Source organism: Propithecus coquereli, unplaced genomic scaffold (genome assembly GCF_000956105.1).
Source record: "Propithecus coquereli isolate 6110/MARCELLA unplaced genomic scaffold, Pcoq_1.0 Scaffold651, whole genome shotgun sequence".
Classification (NCBI taxonomy): domain Eukaryota; kingdom Metazoa; phylum Chordata; class Mammalia; order Primates; family Indriidae; genus Propithecus; species Propithecus coquereli.
In genome coordinates, this window is record NW_012152519.1 from 1,318,881 (window position 1) to 1,335,720 (window position 16,840).

A 16,840-nucleotide genomic window follows, 5' to 3' on the forward strand; every position below is an offset into this window, starting at 1 on the left:
GTATCTAAATTTGGCATTAGAATACAAATGTAAATACTTTTAATGAGAATTTGCACCTTTTTAATGTTTTAACATAATTTTCTATTTGTCTTTATTTGAAGTACCAGAATTATAAAATAAGTAATATATTTTTGTTGTTTTAGGGCTTAAGGATTAATTCATCTGAGTATATTAATATAATAAAAAGATCACTAAAATGTTTTGTCACTTTTATTTCAAGATTATAATTAAAAAGCAATTTGTAAATTACATTTACTTTAATAAACATGCAAGTATAAGCCCAGAAACCTTAGAAAACAAATTGAAAATTGGTGAGAAAAGAGGCAGTGAATATTAAGTTGCCTTGAGAGAATTTGGCCCCTAAGATAAGTTATTTTTCAAAATGGGTTCACTGCTGAAGAAGCTAAACAATTTTAAGCTATGTACAGAGAAAATTATTGACCAATTTCATCCTGTAGAATAAATTAAGAATGTTCTGTAAATTTCCTAGTTGTGCCCAGTAGAGGATTACACTTTATAGTCTCTTCATATGTTTTTCCCTCTTTGAAAGATGGTATTTTGCTTTTCAAATAAGTACAAAGTCAGCATTATGTCTGTAGATTTGTAGAGTAGTAGTTTTAAGATTTTAAGCTTCTATCTACTTCTTTTTTTTTTTTTTTTAGAGAGACAGGGCATCTCTCTTGTTTAGGTCAGAGTGCAGTGGCCTGATGATAGTTCGCTGTAACCTCAAACTCCTGGGCTCGAAGCGATGCTCCTGCCTCAGCCTCCCAATGGCTGGGACTACAGGCATGCGCCACCACACCCAGCTAATTTTTTCTTTTTCCTCAGACGGGATCTAGGGTCTTGCTATGTTGCCAGACTGGTCTTGAACTCCAGGCCTCAAGCGATCCTCTCACCTTGGCCTCCCAAAGTGCTGGGATTTACAGGCATGAGCCACCTTGGCCAGCATAAAACTTTCAATAGGAAAAATATATGTAATTTTTTTCTGTTCTTGAATTAGATGAGGATTTTTTAAATAAGACAAAAAGGACAACTCTAAAAGAAAGACTGATAATTTGATTATTTTAAAATTAAAAACTGGGCATCAAGACACCTGAAAGGAATGGAAAACTGGGAGAAAATATAATTTATAACCAATAAAGAATAAGTATCAAAAAGAGAATTCTTACATATCATTAAAAAGGAATATGCACCTCACTAGCCTGGTTTGAAAATTGTAAATGAAAAGCGGTAAATAGTTTCAGAATATGGTGCTGCATTAGTTTTCTATTGCTGCAGTGACAAATAATCACCAGTTTAGTGGCTTAAAACAACACAAATGTATCACCTCACAGCTCTGTAGATAAAAAGTCTGACATGGGTCTCAGCGGGCTGAGACCAGGATGCTGTCAGGGCTGGCGCCTTTCCGAAGGTCCCAGAGGAGAGTCCACTTCCTCGCCTTCTCCACCGTCTAGAGGCTCCTGGGCTCCTGGCCCCGTCTCCCACCTTCAAAGCCAGTGGCTTAGGGCTGTGTACTGTTCCCTCTGCTCCACACCTGGTTCTCTGTCCTGCCTCCCACTTCTGCTTTTAAGGACCCTTGTAAGTACACTGGGTCTAGCAGGGTAATCTCAACATCAGCTGATGATCAATCTTAATTCCACGTGGAATCTTAATTCCCCTTTGCCCTGTAACTGAATGTTTGCACAGGTTCTGCAGATCAGGACATGGACATCTTGGGGAGCCCCATTATTCTGCCTACCATGCAGACCCAGTCATATGCCTAACGTCTATACCACATTTCAGAAAGTTGTAAAAGAAAATAACCTCAGAACCCCACCCCCTAACTCCTTAGGCAAGAAAGAAGGTGAAGGCCTCAGGCCCTTGGGAAGGACTGGCCCCACAGACCATTCATTAAGGAAATTCCTTGCCGGCTTGGGAGTAAGGACATCAAACTGTAACTTGAAGTCTGCAGGCTACATAGAGCTCCTAAAACTAAAATCTGTTCCATTCCACACTAATAATGAATTACAAGTGTCAATGAAAAAGAACCCAAACTCTGTCAAATAATTTAAAGAGGTTGATTCTCAGCCAAATATGCGTGACCATGGCCTCAAGAGCTATGCCCAGGAAGCCTTGAGCAAGTGGTCTCACCGTGGTTGGGTTACAGTTTGGATTTATACGTTTCAGGGAGACAGGAATTACACAGAAAGGCATAATTGAATACATTGAAGGTGTACATTGGTTTGGCCCAAAAAGGCAGGACATCTCAAAACATGGATTACAGGCTATGGGTGGGTTTAAAGATTCTTTGATCTGCAATTGGTTAAAGAAATGAAGATTTGTCTAAAGGCTTGGAATGTTTTAAGATAAGGAAGTCTGTTAATCAGAGACAAGTGATCTGTTAACTGATGACCTGCAGCAGTTTACTTGTGTGTGCATAACAAGACAGACGCCAGGCACCAAAGCCCACCACCGTTACATGTATGTGCATAAGACACAGACCCCAGCCAGCGAAGCCCACCACCGTTACACGTGTGTGCGCATAATCTTCCTAGAAAGCTCTGGGAGAGCGAACAAGCCTTTGCCTCGCGGGTCCGCAGGGCGCGGGGCGCGGCGCTCGGGAAGGGGCGGCCGGTCCGGTGCCGAGCGCCACGGTTGGGGTGGCTGGCGGAGCGCTCACAGCCAGGCGCCGAGGGGCCGTCCTGTCCGTCACGTCCAGGAAACGTGCAGAACTTCCCAAGCAAAACGAGCCGACCCAACCCCGCCCGGGCGCACGCCCCGCGGCCCACGCCACACTCCCGCGGGCGGAGAGGCCCAGGCCGCTCGCGGCGGCGGACCCTCTTCTCTATGGCACACGCTGTGGCTCGCGAGCGGCCGGGCGCGTTCTCTATGGCCTCTTCCGGCGCCGACCGGAAGTGACGCGCTGCGCCCCGGAAGCGCCAGGGGAGGGTGGCTGCGGGCGGTGGCAGCGCCATGGCGGCGGCGGCGGCTGTGTCGGAGGCCTGGCCGGAGCTGGAGCTGGCGGAGCGGGAGCGGCGGCGGGAGCTGCTGCTGACGGGGCCCGGACTTGAGGAGCGGGTGCGGGCGGCCGGTGGGCGGCTGCCGCCGCGGCTCTTCACCCTGCCGCTGCTGCACTACCTGGAGGTGAGCGGCTGCGGGAGCCTGCGCGCGCCGGGGCCGGGCCTGGCGCAGGGCCTGCCACAGCTGCACAGCCTCGTGCTCCGGTGCAACGCGCTGGGCCCCGGCCTGAGCCCCGAGCTCGGGCCGCTGCCCGCCCTGCGGGTGCTCGACCTGTCGGGCAACGCGCTGGAGGCGCTGCCGCCGGGCCAGGGCCTGGGCCCCGCCGAGCCGCCGGGCCTCCCGCAGCTGCAGAGCCTCAACCTCAGCGGCAACCGGCTGCGCGAGCTGCCCGCCGACCTGGCGCGCTGCGCCCCGCGCCTGCAGAGCCTCAACCTCACCGGCAATTGCCTGGACTCCTTCCCCGCCGCGTTCTTCAGCCCCGGCGCGCTGCCCCTGCTCAGCGAACTGGCGGCTGCTGACAACTGCCTCCGAGAGCTCAGCCCCGACATCGCCCACCTGGCCTCGCTCAAGGTCAGCGGGGGCTGCCCGGGCGGGGCGGGATGGGGCTTGGAGTAGTCTGGGGAGGGAACCCCTGTCGTGGCTGAACTGTCCCCGGTGACGCCCTGGCCTGGGGAATCCCTGCTCTGCCAGAAGGAGCCAACTCTAGTGGCATCACCTCTGGGAGGTCGTCCCCGACTTCCCCTCCACGTGACCAGGGTCACACGCTCGGTGGTCTCTGAACTCCCACCGCACTCTGTTCGCACCTGGACTTCAGCACTTGCCACACCGGTTCATCACCATTAACAAACTGGGCTTGTCTCTCAGTTCTTCAGCGGTTCCCTCTTGTCCCTGAAAGAAGCCCACTTGGCACTTCTTGGGGAAACCTTCTAAATAGGTCGCTGACTTGAAGCTGCCCTGGCCTCTGCTGCTTTCCAGGCCTGACGCGACGTGCCAGGACGGCGGAGGCAGGAACACACCCCTGGCTGGGGTTTCACATAGTGATGACGTTTCACCCCAGTGGAGCTCTCAGGCCTGTGACCCGAGTCCCTCAGGGCAGCCAGAAGCCTCCAGAGCTGACGGGTACACACAGCTGTGGACAGCCCGCTGCACTCGGACCTCCCACCCGGCCTTCATGTGGCTCTCGGGCCGCTATGCCATGCTGCTGGGCCAGCAGCCCCGGCTGGTCCCACCCTGCAGCTGTGTAGCCCAGACTTGTTCTGACGCGCTGGAGTCAGGGCTCTGAGAGAGGGCGGGGAGCGTGCCAGCTGGGGACACCGGGAGCGATACGGCTCGCGATGTTCTGTGAGGCCACCCTTCATCCTCTCCTGCAGGGCACGTGCTCCCCCTTTTACGCTGCAGCTGTCTGGGTTTTGTGGCGTCCCCTTTCTTCCTGAGTTTTTGCTCTCCCTTTGGGCGCTCTGAGCAGCCTGATCAATTGAGCCAGAGGATTCCGACAGATTCCTTTCTGGTCTCCTCCACTTGGGGCTTGACAGTCCCACCACGCTTGTCCTTGTACCAGCCCAAGCAGATGGGGTCTTCTGAGTCATCGGAGTCCCCCACTCCTTTCTGTTCAGAGTTAAATCCACTCCCTACGCCCGCCTCTCTCCTCCATCCCAGTGGGACCAGGACTCTCCGGCCACACTCTGAATTCAGGGTGGCCCATGTGGTGTCGCCTTGTCTCAGGGCAGGGCGCGGCGCCCACACTGCCGGAGACCACCCTTGGGCTCTCCCAGAGGGTCAGGGCTCAGCATCCCCCAGCAGGGCCGTCGGCAGCTTCCCAGTAGCCCCAGAGGAACGTGGGAAAGAAGTCTGTGCTTGTGGTGCCTAACTTGGGCTGAGGCTGCTGCCGGGACAGTCACCTCGGCCTGGGCACCAGGTCAAGAAACAGCAGGGGTGGCCTGGCCTCATTTCTACCTCCCATGGGGGAGGGGAGGGCGGGAAGCCTGCTGCTGCTGCTGCGGGGACTGCTGTCGTGAGCGACCCTCCCGCCCTGCCCAGGCTTGGAAGGACGTCCTGTGAATGCAGAAGGTGCCTCTTTGCCTTTCGTGTCATCTCAGGGATGCCAGCAGCATGTTTTGCGCGGGTCCGATCGGTAATAGTGACAGAAGGCACTTTCTCATGGGCCACAGGGCTTCCTGGGCGGCGTCTCGGCATGCACAGTGGTGGCCCCGGCCCTTTCCCAGGTGAGAGGAAGGGCTGAGCTCCCGTCGCCAGTGAAGCCAAGTCACGTTTTCCTTCCCATTTGAAATGTGAGAGCTCCGCGCATTTGCTGGTGACTTCATGCTTCAGTGTGAGAAAGAGTGATGCTGTTTCAAGATTTTGCTGTATTCCTTCTTTTAATTAATAGCTTGTTTAATTTTTTAAAACATCTTAGCAATATTTTGGGATCCCGTTTCCCACCTGAAGCAGTACTGACTTGTTCCTGAAGTGAGCTCACGTTTCATAACCAGACATCCCTGTCCCTTGTCACCTCTCTTTCTCTAACCTAACGACTGGTCAAAATGTCGCTGTGGTTTCCCCGACTTGTAATCAAACTACAGGCGTGAGGTGTTTGAGTCAGAAAGTGGCTTCGCAGAGGTTGTGGTCGTGTTGCTGACCCCTTCCTGTTGGAGGAGCTCCCTGGACAGTGATGTCCTTGTGGGGTCTAGAGTTGGAGGAAGTCACAGGTGCACAATGTCACAGCCTTGAGGTCTTTTCTTGGAGTCCAGGTCGTCTGATGAGTCCTTGGCTTCTCTTCGCAGACATTGGACCTCTCCAATAACCAGTTAAGCGAAATCCCGGCCGAGCTTGCCGACTGCCCCAAGCTCAAGGAGATCAACTTCCGGGGGAACAAGCTACGAGACAAGCGGCTGGAGAAGATGCTCAGCGGCTGCCAGACCCGGTCCATCCTGGAGTACTTGCGCGCCGGGGGCCGCGGCTGCGGAAAGGGCCGGGGCCGGGACGGCGCGGAGAAGGACGAGAGCCGCAGGAAGAGGCGAGAGAGGAAGCCCAAGCGGGATGGCGGCGAGGGGGCCGAGCAGGAGGCGGGAGATGTGGGCCGGCTGCTGCTCAGGGTCCTGCACGTCTCTGAAAACCCCGCGCCCCTGACGGTCAGGGTGAGCCCCGAGGTCAGGGATGTGCGGCCCTACATCGTGGGGGCCGTCGTGCGGGGCATGGACCTGCAGCCCGGAAACGCGCTCAAGCGGTTCCTCGCCGCACAGGTGGGTGCGTGGGGTCCTCAGGGGGCGAGGCTGTGACAGGCCGCCAGTGGGATGCGTTCGGCCGGTGTGTCCGAGAGAGAAGCCCAGAGTGCGGGGCTCAGCGGGGTGTCCAGGTGCCTCAGTTTCCTCGCTTCGAAAACAGCAACGGAGGGGTGTTGGTGAGGAAGACTCGAGGCAGGATCCGCCCTGCTGGCTCAGGAGGCCTCATGGCCCCGTCCTCAGTCCACAGCAGGGGCTGGGGAAGCTGGTCACCCAGCCATCGAGAGCACCCTCCGCCCTCTTGACACACGTCTGCTTGCCCCGCCCTCTGCTCCTCCAGGGGCATCGTTTATAGTGCGTCCTAGTTTCCGAAGACAGCTTTGTTACTGCCGAAAACCGGTGTTGCTTAAGTTTTCTGATACTTCAGTAGGTTTTCTGAGTTCCGCAAATAAATATACATTTGGTTTTATATAAGATAGTATTAAAATCAACTCTTGCCAGCACATCCTTACGTGAATTATTCAGTTTTTGTTTAGGTTTTGGCCAGACTACCTTCCCAGTCTGTTGTGTTTCTGTGGCGTCTGCCCAGCTTTTCACATAAAACGCACAGCTTTGCACAGGGTGAGGGGAGCTCCCGGTGTGCCCGGCGGAGGCAGCCCAGCCTCGTGGAAGGCCCGTGCTGCTGTCTGCAGAATCCTTGCAGTTTGGGGAGGAAGTGAACAGGCACGTCACGCCAGGGTTTTAGAACTTAAAAACCAGCGTTTTGGGAAAAAAACATGCTAGGGTGATTTTTCTTCTTAAAATCTTATATTTATTCAGTGTTAAATTTTAGTTCAAGATGGGCTCTTTGAAATCTCAAAATATTGTGTTCTAGAATTAGAGAGAGAAATTCTGCTGTTAGATAGCTTTCTGATGATGATTCCACAAAATAAAAACTTGTTTGGCCAGGCCAGGAGTCAGGGCAAGAGCCGTTCTATAAAGGCAAGTGACAGGGTGGGGGATGGTGTGGAGAGGCCTGAGGACCGGGAGGGTCCCCGGCTGTGCAGGCCTGGGTGAGGGTCTAAGGTGGACACCTGGCCATGCTTCAGGGCAAACGAAAGCTTTGCTTGTCTTTGCTTTTGTGTTTTAGACCAAGCTCCACGAAGATCTGTGTGAGAAGCGCACAGCAGCCACCATGGCAACCCACGACCTCCACACGGTCAGAGGGCCCCTGCTGTACGGAGCCCGGCCCCCGCAGGACCTCAAGGTGCCACAGCACTTGCCTTAGTGTCTTTCCAGAGACACGTATGCTGGTGGCTGAGCCAAGCATTTTAAAGTAAACTGACACTGCCGCTTACAAAGCCACGAAATGAAATAATAAAACAGGCCGTGTTTGCAGTTATTGTTTTTTTTTTTTTGAGACAGAGTCTCACTCTCTTGCCTGGGGCGAGTGCCGTGGCGTCAGCCCAGCTCACAGCAACCTCAAACTCCTGGGCTCAAGCAGTCCTACTGTCTCAGCCTCCCGAGTAGCTGGGACCACAGGCACACGCCACCATACCCAGCCAATTTTTTCTACATATATTTTTAGCTGTCCAATTAATTTCTTTCCATTTTTTGGTAGAGACGAGGTCTCGCTCTTGCTCAAGCTGGTCTCGAACTCCTGAGCTCAGAACGATCCGCCCGCCTCGGCCTCCCAGAGTGCTAGGATTACAGGCGTGAGCCACCGGGCCCGGCCTGCAGTTATTGTTGAAAGCAGTTGTGTGACTCTCAGAATGTTCAGCAAAGCAGGCAGTAATTTGAAAGGGGTTTCCTTTGTTTGCCCGTTAACTTTTAACCAAAAATTTTGGTTTATATCCCACTTGCAAAACCCCTGACTTTAGTGGGGTTGACTTTAGTGTGAGTTGCTGCGTCCTGGTGCCGTCCCCGGGTGTGGAATTCTGCACAGCGCACCGGGTCCCTGGGTGTCGGGGGTCCCCTGCCAGCCTGTCTCTCTCGAGATCGGACAGACCTTTGGAGATGCAGTTGTGCGTCGGCCAGAGAGCTTAGGGTTAAGCTCAGCTTTAGAAGTATTTGAGTGTTTGAACATCAGACCCCCACGTGGCCTCTGAAGACACAGCCTGCCCATAGCTTCTTGTCACGTGGTCGCGTGGGGTGAGGTGGTCGGCCCCTCCCTGCTACACAGATGAACGAGAGGGTTAGGGTCAAGACGGGTGAGTGCCGTGGCTGTGGTCCTAGTGGGGTCTGTGGGTTTCTGCCTGATAGATCGTCCCCTTGGGGCGGAGAGAAGCCAAGGCCAAGGAGCTGGTGCGGCAGCTGCAGCTGGAGGCCGAGGAGCAGCGGAAGCAGAGGCGGCGGCAGAGCGTCTCGGGCCTGCACAGGTCGGTCTGGGGCCCGCTTTAAACATGGCGCTCGTCCGGGCCTGGTCGCTGCTTCCGCACAAACTCGGGCTTCGAACACTCTGTTCTCGGAAGCATGTTAAACGTGTGCCCTTGATACTGCGCTTCACGTGTCTAAAGAGCTCTTCACGTGTCCAGCGTAACCATTAGGTGTGTTTATAGTTACGCCTTTCATTTGTGTTTCTTCCCGCACAGGTATCTTCACTTGCTGGATGGAAAAGAAAATTACCCTTGTCTGGTGGACGCGGACGGCGACGTGATTTCTTTCCCACCAATAACCAACAGCGAGAAGACAAAGGTGGGGCGGTGCGCGTGAGCGTGCTGCGTCTTCTGGGCCGTTCCGGGCAGAACGAGCACAAGTGTTCGCTCCGTGGGCGAGTCCCGTTGTTTAGTGCGATGGGAAATGCAGACCGCGAAGGGGAGGACGGGCCCTCGCTCCCCAAGAGCGTGCGTCACTGGTCACGGTCTGTGCTGCGCGCCAGCGCGGAGTGGCCGGGTGCACGGCGTCCCAGTTTGGGTGGAAAGCGGCAGCCTTGGCTTCTGTGCGACTGTTTTACAGATTTTTCTTCAGAATGAATGTTGTAGTTGCTGTTGTCTACTTTCAATAACTTTATTTTCTGAAATCTCTCTTCTTTTTAAGATTAAGAAAACAACTTCCGATTTGTTTCTGGAAGTGACAAGCGCTACGAGTCTGCAGATCTGTAAAGATGTCATGGACGCCCTCATTCTGGTGAGCAGGCATGTGGCGGCTGCTCCGCGTCCTCCCGCCGGTCTACACGGCTGGGCCGCCTCCTGCTTGTTGCATTGGGTTATACACATCTTCCCTGGGTCACCTCTCGTCCCTAGGTTAAAAAGATGTTTTCCTTTACAGAAAATGGCAGAAATGAACAAATTTACTTTAGAAAATAAAGAGGAAGGATCACTCTCAGATACCGAAGCTGATGCAGTTTCTGGACGACTTTCGGATCCCAAAATAAATCCAGCTGCTGGGAAGGACGGGCAGTCGCTGCTGGTGGTGGAACAGGTCCGGGTGGTGGACCTGGAGGGGAGCCTGAGGGTGGTGTACCCGTCCAAGGCCGACCTGGCCACCGCCACCCCCCATGTGACCGTCGTCCGCTGACGACCAGGTCCAAGACTCTGCTCAGCAGGTCCCTGTCTGTCGTGCCTGTTTCACAGAGGTTTCTACGTGGTGACATCGTCATCGTTTTCACCTCCGTGTTCTTTACGATGTATGTAGTCTTTGTTGTGTTTTTCCAGATGATTCTGTTGTAAGTGATGCTATGTTGTCATTACGGTACCAGGCTGGTTTTACCGTTTCTTATGAAATTATCCAAATACCAGGATTAACTGTTCAAAATGTTGTTAATCATGTAGACACACAGCAAATAACTCTACTTCAGGAAAAAAGACACTAGACAGTCACGCGCCGCATAGCGATGTTTCAGTCCGTGACGGACCGCTTACCTGACGGTGGCCCCATAGGTGGCGACGGAGCGTGCTGTGTGTTCAAACCTGGCACGCAGCCCTCGATGCTGGCTCTGCAGACCAAGCAAGGGACGTGGCTGATAGTAATGGTGCTGGGGCATTTGGTTTTCCATATGAAAAAACATGTATACATAAAAATGTGCATGCCGTCGGGTTTGTGTGAGTACACACTCTAGTGTCCACACAACGGTGAACATTTCCGCATTCAGCGACGCACGACTGTAATTGGTTTGAATATCCGGTTACGAATTGGGAAGCTGACTGCCGTGTACTTTCTTGAACTGCACAATCATTTTTCTATGATGTAGCATCTTTTAAATCATAGTGTGCCAGTTTGGAGCTTGGAAATGTGCAAGGACATTGTGTTTTCCAGCTTGCAGTGATCGTAATCTTTCTACAAAAACAGGTTTTTTTAATGTGACTTTGGAATTGGCAGAATTACTTTTCTTAGAATTGCTGTTGGAATGCTGTCGCGGGGGTAGAGACGTTTGGACCCCCCAGCTAGGCGGCCCCCCGGGTCTGAAGGCTGTAGCAGGACTTCGCCCAGGTGCTGCGGGGCTGCGCAGAGGCGGGGAGTGTCGGGAAGTTCAGTCCTTTGCACGGTAGCACCAGTGACAGACAGAACCCTGCCTCTGGGTGGACATGCCGGTTCAACCGGCCAGCTCCGTTGGTTGGTAGGCCGTCAGCAGTTGTCAGCGAGCCGAGGGACAGTGGCAGTGACCCGAGGACATGTAGGTTTTCAAGCCAAAAATCATAGTGTGCACATGCCAAAGGAGTGGTTCTTCAGCATTTTATATCCTAGACGTTTCCAGTTTTGCGTGTCTCCACTCGCAGACCACCTGTGTCTTTGCATGTCGCGTGTCGCTGCCGGAGCACACGCACACACCCTCCCTGGAGGCAGAGTGCGCTTGGGTCCTGAGGACCCGGCCAGCCACAGAGGAGGTGGCTTTCACTGCCCCACTGCCTTACGATCTGCTGCAGCGTGAGAAACTGCCTGTCCTGCTCTCGTTTGTTAATGACACTATTTGTGTTCCGTTCACTGGTCTTTGACCTAAAAGGATAATTTCTGTGTTCTGTAGAAATGACCGATGATTTTTGGAGCATTGGCAAGAGCTCAGACCAGACAGGCCTGGGGTCCCAGGCAGTGGGCAAACTGACAGCGCTCGGTGGTTTGTCCAGAGCCTGTAAGACACAGGCTGGGCTGCCTTGAGACCCAACCCCGTCGCCGGGCCACTGCCAGGCCTTCCGTCAGTCCGGCTGGAGGGGCTGCAGACGGAAGGTGGAGACGAGGACGAGCTCCGTGCCTGGCCAGGCTGCGGCAGGGGCACCAGACGCCAGCTTTGCTCTCTGTTGTTGCCCCCAAACCCACCCCATGTCTGCATGTGTTGGTGGCCCCAGCTTGTCATTTCCTGACACTCTGTTGGGCAGTCAAGGCTAGAGGCTGAGGCAGCTTCCCCAGGCCAGGACTCCGCCTGAGCTCAGGGCCGGGGGCCACAGACAGTTGCTCCGGGGGTCACTCTGGGCTGCTCTGCGGAGGGTCACCCTTCTCTGCATGGCCCAGCACAGCACGGGAGGGTGAGAGGCCTTCTTGGTGCCCCAGGACTAAAGGGCTCAGCGGCCTCATTGCAACAGATGTCACCTCACTGATGTGGACAAAGCCACCAGCTCCTGCCACGCTCGTTCCTGAGGCAGCGGTTACGTGTTTGATTTTGGAGATGTGTTTAACTTACAACAGAACCTGCTTTGAGGTTCTTTTTCTTTGCCCATCTGACTCGCTAATAAAAACATTTACTAACGTCTCAGCTCCTTGCCCAGTGGTTCTTTCCGCCAGTATTTCCAGAGGTCGTTGCTGGTAGCGTCATAAAAATCCTTTCTAGCACAGTGGTGGTTTACAAGTGGGGAAAGTGAGGGCCTGGGGCCTGGGCAGTATAGCCTGCTGCCCCCGCCCAGATCTTGCCAGCAGGACCCAAGAGGCACCTAACTGCTGTCACCGAAGCCCGAGTCCTCGCCCACCCCTGCCTGCAGCACGGGGACGCTCCGCCTGGTGGCACATGCAGAGGAGCCCAGGCGCCCAGCCCACCCCCGCAGATCCTCCTGGGAGGAGAGGCCGGGTGGCCACTTGGCAGGGTCCTGTCCCATCTTCTCCCCAACCCTGTGCGTTGTGACGGTGTCCAGCCCCAGCATACAGCCCCAGGGTGGTGGGGTCGGAGCCACTGCTGCCACCCTGGCCACTCCAGGGTCTGGATGGGGCCTGGGGTCACTCGTGGAGGCAGCTCGGGTGGAGGCTGTGGGCAACTTGAGTGCCCGGCCGATGAGCCTCCCCCACAGGGGCTGCTAGGGGAGCCCCAGGCCGAACACGCCAGCATCTGCCGGGGGTGGGCCCAGGGTGCACCTGGCCGGGTCTGGGGCAGACCCCCGTGTCAGCCTCTGCCTTCTGCCACACACCACTGACCGGGCAGGCAGGAGCGTGTGCGAGGACACGTGGGCGCCGCCTGCGAGTGCCACACCAGCTGGAGAAACTCCCAGGTCACGTCCCCTCTGAGGCTGGGCCAGGCACCCCTCCTCCCTCTGTCCTGTCCCCTCACTGGGCTCCTGGCCAGAGCCCCCCAGACCTTGGGGAGGCCCAGCCCCTGGACCTCCAGAGCCCACCAGAGGCCATGCAGCCTCTGTCACATGCTCACAGCCCACGGCAGTGCCCCCAGGGCAGGGCTCCAGGGAGGGCTTCCACGCAGGGGTGGGCAGTAGCCCAGAGACTGCCCTGACCCCGCAGCGGGCACCCAAGGAAGCACCGTCACCTGGAGACCCCGGCCCAGGACAGGCCCTCCTGGCCCCCCTCCTCAGGGTCTCAGCCAGGGAGCTTGGGGCAGTGGGCAGCAGGCCTCTGGCCCCGGGCAGACCTCAGGTGGGTCTGCTCTCCCCAAAGGTGGGTGGGATGGGGGGTCTCTGCCGCCAGCCCACCCAGGCCGAGGCCCTCCGTTTACTTGCCCCGACATAGTGAGGAGCACTTGGAGGGCTCCCAGCCTGGGGGTGAGTGTAGCCTCAGCCTTCCGACGACAGTCTTGCCCCGTGGCCTCCCTTCTCCATGCCCGTGAGGACACTGGCTGCCCATGTCTCCCACCCCTAATCCTGGGGTAGGCAACACTTCCCTAAAGGGGTGTTTCTGGCCAGGGTCTGCAGGGCCCGAGGCAGACTTTGCGGAAGGCGAGGGCCAAGCGTGTGGCCCCAGAGTGGGAACAGGTCCAGCCACATCTTGGACCTCAGGCCTGCCCCTGTCCTCACCAGAAGGCCCCGCCAGGAGGGGGCACATTCCAAGGCTGAGCGCCAGACAGGGGTCCTACCCAGGAGGAGCAAGCCCATCCCATAGGCCTACGAGAGTCACACCGGGCCACAAACTGGCAGAAGCTCACCCAGCAGACGTTTAATGATGCCTTTGTGCACAAGCTCGGGCCTGCAGACAGGCCTGGGGAAGGAGAGGCAGACCGGGGTCCTCCCTGGCAGTGGCCGGCCCCGGGGGTACACACGCCCAGCCCGTGAGGTGGGCAGCCCAGGAAGCACCCGCCTGCTTCACTCAGGGAGACCCGGCGGTGGGTCTGGGACAAGGGCCGAGGCCCCCTCCCTGCTCTGTGCAGGAAGTGCCTTCCGGGGCTGGTCTCAGTCCCCAAGGGAAGGGTGGGGGACCCAGCCCTCGGAGCCATCCTTGTACACCCGGGAGTCAGAAAGGCCCGGAGAGCTCTGCACAGGCCCCCACGGGGAGGAGGGCAGTGGGAAGGACCCTGCCCTGAGGGCCACCAGGGAGGTGGGCTTGGGGTATCTGCAGAAGGCACCCCTTATCCCAGCCTCAACAAAGGAAGGGCTTAGGCCCTGGCTTGGAGAGATTGGCCACCTGCTGTGACCAGGGGCTCTGGGCCTCAGGGCCCGGCCTGGGTGTGTCCTGCAGCTCCGGCTGAAGCTGGGACCAGCTCTCCCAGCCACGTGCCTTTGGGTGGTGGCACATGACAGGGTTTGTCTCTCAGTCCTTTAAAGGACTTGTGTGCACCCTCGTGTTGGGCCTGTGACACCCGTGGCCCTGGTGTCTTCGTAAGCCTGGGTGCCAGCACATGTCCCTGTGTCTGTCTGCCTCTGGGGCCCATGTACATGAGAGGGGTCTGTGTATACAGGGGGGTCTTTGTCACTGGGCCTGTTTATATGGGGCATCTGTATATTTGAGGGCGTTTATGTAACAGTCTGTGTATATGGGGGTCTGTATTGTGGGGTGTGTGTATACAGGGGGGTCCATGTATACAGGGTATCCCTACGAGCCTGTGCCCTGAAGCGTGTGCAGCCAGCCCTGACTGCACACACCGGGCGCCCTTATTTGCACTTGTGCACGTAGTAGCCGGTGACGTAGCCCAGGATGAAGATGACCCAGAAGAGGACCACTCCGCCCAGCACCTTCATGGCGACCCCCAGCTTGCCCCTGCACAGCTTCTGGGAGATCCTAGGGGGAGAACCACCCGGAGGTGAGCCCCAGGTCAGGGTGCAGGAAGGTCCCCCTGAGTGGACTGTAGGGGGTTGGGCCGGGTCAGGGGGAGGGCAGGCCCCAGGGCAGGAGGGTCCCAGTGCAGGTGGTCCCGAGGCCAGGCAGCCAGCAAGGTTGGGAGGAGGGCCCTGGGCAGTCAGCCCGGCTGCAACAGAGGGCTGGGCACCGTGGGCAGATGAGGCAGGCAGCAGGGACAAGGCAGGTGTCTACGCAGGGAGTGACCAGCCTGCTGGGCCAGGAGGGCTCCTCCTCCCAGGCCCCCTCACCTCTGGCAGCACGAGGGCTCCTCTGTGCTGGACACGGCTGCCACGCTGACTTGGTCCAGGCTGCTGTCATCCCACCTGCTATAGTGGACACTGCTCTCCGGGGGCTGCATGCTGCAGGGCTGCGGCAGGAGGGGCAGAGCCTTCACGAGTGGGGAGACCAAGGCAGGCGTCGGGGCTCTGACTTGGCCACAAAGCACAGGGTCAGCCTGGGGATGGAGAGGGGGCACTCAGGGGTCTTCGCCTGCATAGTCTCATCTGACTTAGCAGGTAACCTGGATGCAGAGTGGTTAAGCAATTGCCCAGGGCCACACCAGTAAGACAAGGCCAAGGAGGAATTCCAACCCAGCTAGGCTGAAAGCCCTGACCTCAGGAATGTGAGGCCTGTCGGGCTGCCCCGACCCACCCATGGCCTCCCCTCCCCCCAGAGCCACCCCTCCCCTTCCTTTATCAAGAGAGGCTTCACAGCTGGTGCCACCCTCATGCAAGCCCAGGCTGCTTGCAGCCCTGATAAGTTCCTCCTCAACCCTGCCAGATGAGGCCCCAGCACTGACCCCGCTGAACCCTGGGCAGGCTGGCAAGGAGAGGGATGGGCAGGGCAGGGCCCGGCGGGAGACCCGGGGGCGGTGGCTGGCACGGCCAGGCCAGACTGGTCTCTGTCCAGGGAGGAGGCCCCGGCTGGCCCCGGCAGCCCAGCAGCTGCGTCCTTGGCCTGTGTGTGGGGCCGCCCCTCCCCCACCCACCGTCTGGAGGGTCCAGGGCTTGGGGGGCGCGCTGTGCTGAGCGCTGGGCCCCTGTGCAGAGGTGGGAGGGCAGTGGGACCCAGTGGGTGCCAGGAGCAGGAGGGGAGCCAGCTCCGCTCCCTGATGGGTGCCAACACACTGGTCACTGTGCCAGGCACCCCAAGTGCCTGGAGAGGCAGAGAGTCGGGACTGAAGTGGGGCTCAGAGAGCAGAGCAGTAACTCGCTGTCACGTGTCCCGCTGCTGGCTGCCCGCAAGCCTGTGCTGGGTGCTCCACGCAGAGCGTCTTGTTCGCTCTGGACCTCCGTTAGGGCCTTTGCCCAGCCCGTGGGGTTGGGGTTGGATCTGCCGTCTGCTGGGCCCCCAGTGTCCCCTGACAGCACCTGGCCCCAGCTGTGGGGGTGCTCCGGCAGGCAGCAGCAGGCCCTCCCCCCACGGTGGGGAGGAATGACCTTTCTCCCAGGTAATCTTGCACGCACAGGCTTAAAGGCACATGGACTGCTGACCCGCAAGAAGCCAACCCTGACACTCAGGACCCAGGCAGCTCTGAAACGCCCGACACGCTGTGTTTGCTCCTTCCCAAACCCAGGCCAGTGGCAGGAGAAGGCAGCTGTCCCAGAGTCACAAGGCCTGCCTTCAGGTGGGAGCCCTGCTCGGGGCTGGCGCTCGGGCCCAGGGGAGGCTGAGCGGTTAAGGGAGCTGGCTGTGCTTTCCCAGTGTGTTGAGATGTCTATTGGCCAACTGGCAGCTGCCTACCCGAGGTTCCCCCTCCCTGCTGGTGGGCAGAATCCAGTCTTGTTCCAGCAGCAATATGCCAGCCCCAGGAGACAGCTATGACCTGACACTGAATACCCTCAGGCCCTGTTTTCCCAAGTCACCCACCCAGCTGTGAGCAAAGGGCCAGGGTGCAGCAGGAGAACAGGGGAGCTTTTGCTTCCATGAAAGAAACTGTAGCCACCTCCTCCCTGCCTTGACGTGATGGCTGGAGCTGCAGCAGCCGCATTGCAACCCGGATGTCCAAGCAACAAAAGCACTGATAACAGCTGGGTCTCCAAATCCAATCAGCAACTGCCCACCTATGGGCTTCTCCGTGTGAGGAGTCAACCCCAATTTGTCCAAGCCCGGGCTAGCAGGTTCCTGTTACTTGCTGACTGATGCAGAATATGTGGCTCTCAAGTCATCCTGGTGGACAAAGCGACCAAAGCTAGTCGGGTGCCTAGAGCTGGGCTCTTGAGGGT

At 57.1% G+C, this 16,840-nt stretch overlaps 2 protein-coding genes across 2 annotated transcripts; one reads left to right on the forward strand and one right to left on the reverse strand.

Annotated features, from left to right (window-relative positions):
* Positions 1 to 2,918: 2,918 nt before the first annotated feature.
* Positions 2,919 to 11,850, forward strand: LRRC47 (leucine rich repeat containing 47). The gene is made up of 7 exons (XM_012660089.1): positions 2,919 to 3,570; positions 5,781 to 6,239; positions 7,348 to 7,464; positions 8,460 to 8,575; positions 8,789 to 8,891; positions 9,234 to 9,323; positions 9,465 to 11,850. Exons 1-7 carry the CDS (start codon positions 2,953 to 2,955, stop codon positions 9,711 to 9,713), a joined length of 1,752 nt encoding a protein of 583 aa, XP_012515543.1. The 5' UTR covers positions 2,919 to 2,952; the 3' UTR covers positions 9,714 to 11,850.
* A 1,631-nt stretch (positions 11,851 to 13,481) lies between these two features.
* Positions 13,482 to 15,068, reverse strand: SMIM1 (small integral membrane protein 1 (Vel blood group)). The gene is made up of 2 exons (XM_012660086.1): positions 14,864 to 15,068; positions 13,482 to 14,555 (listed from the first exon to the last, which is right to left on the reverse strand). The coding sequence occupies exons 1-2, from the start codon at positions 14,971 to 14,973 to the stop codon at positions 14,429 to 14,431; spliced, it is 237 nt and encodes a 78-aa protein (XP_012515540.1). The 5' UTR covers positions 14,974 to 15,068; the 3' UTR covers positions 13,482 to 14,428.
* Between the last annotated feature and the right edge of the window lie 1,772 nt (positions 15,069 to 16,840).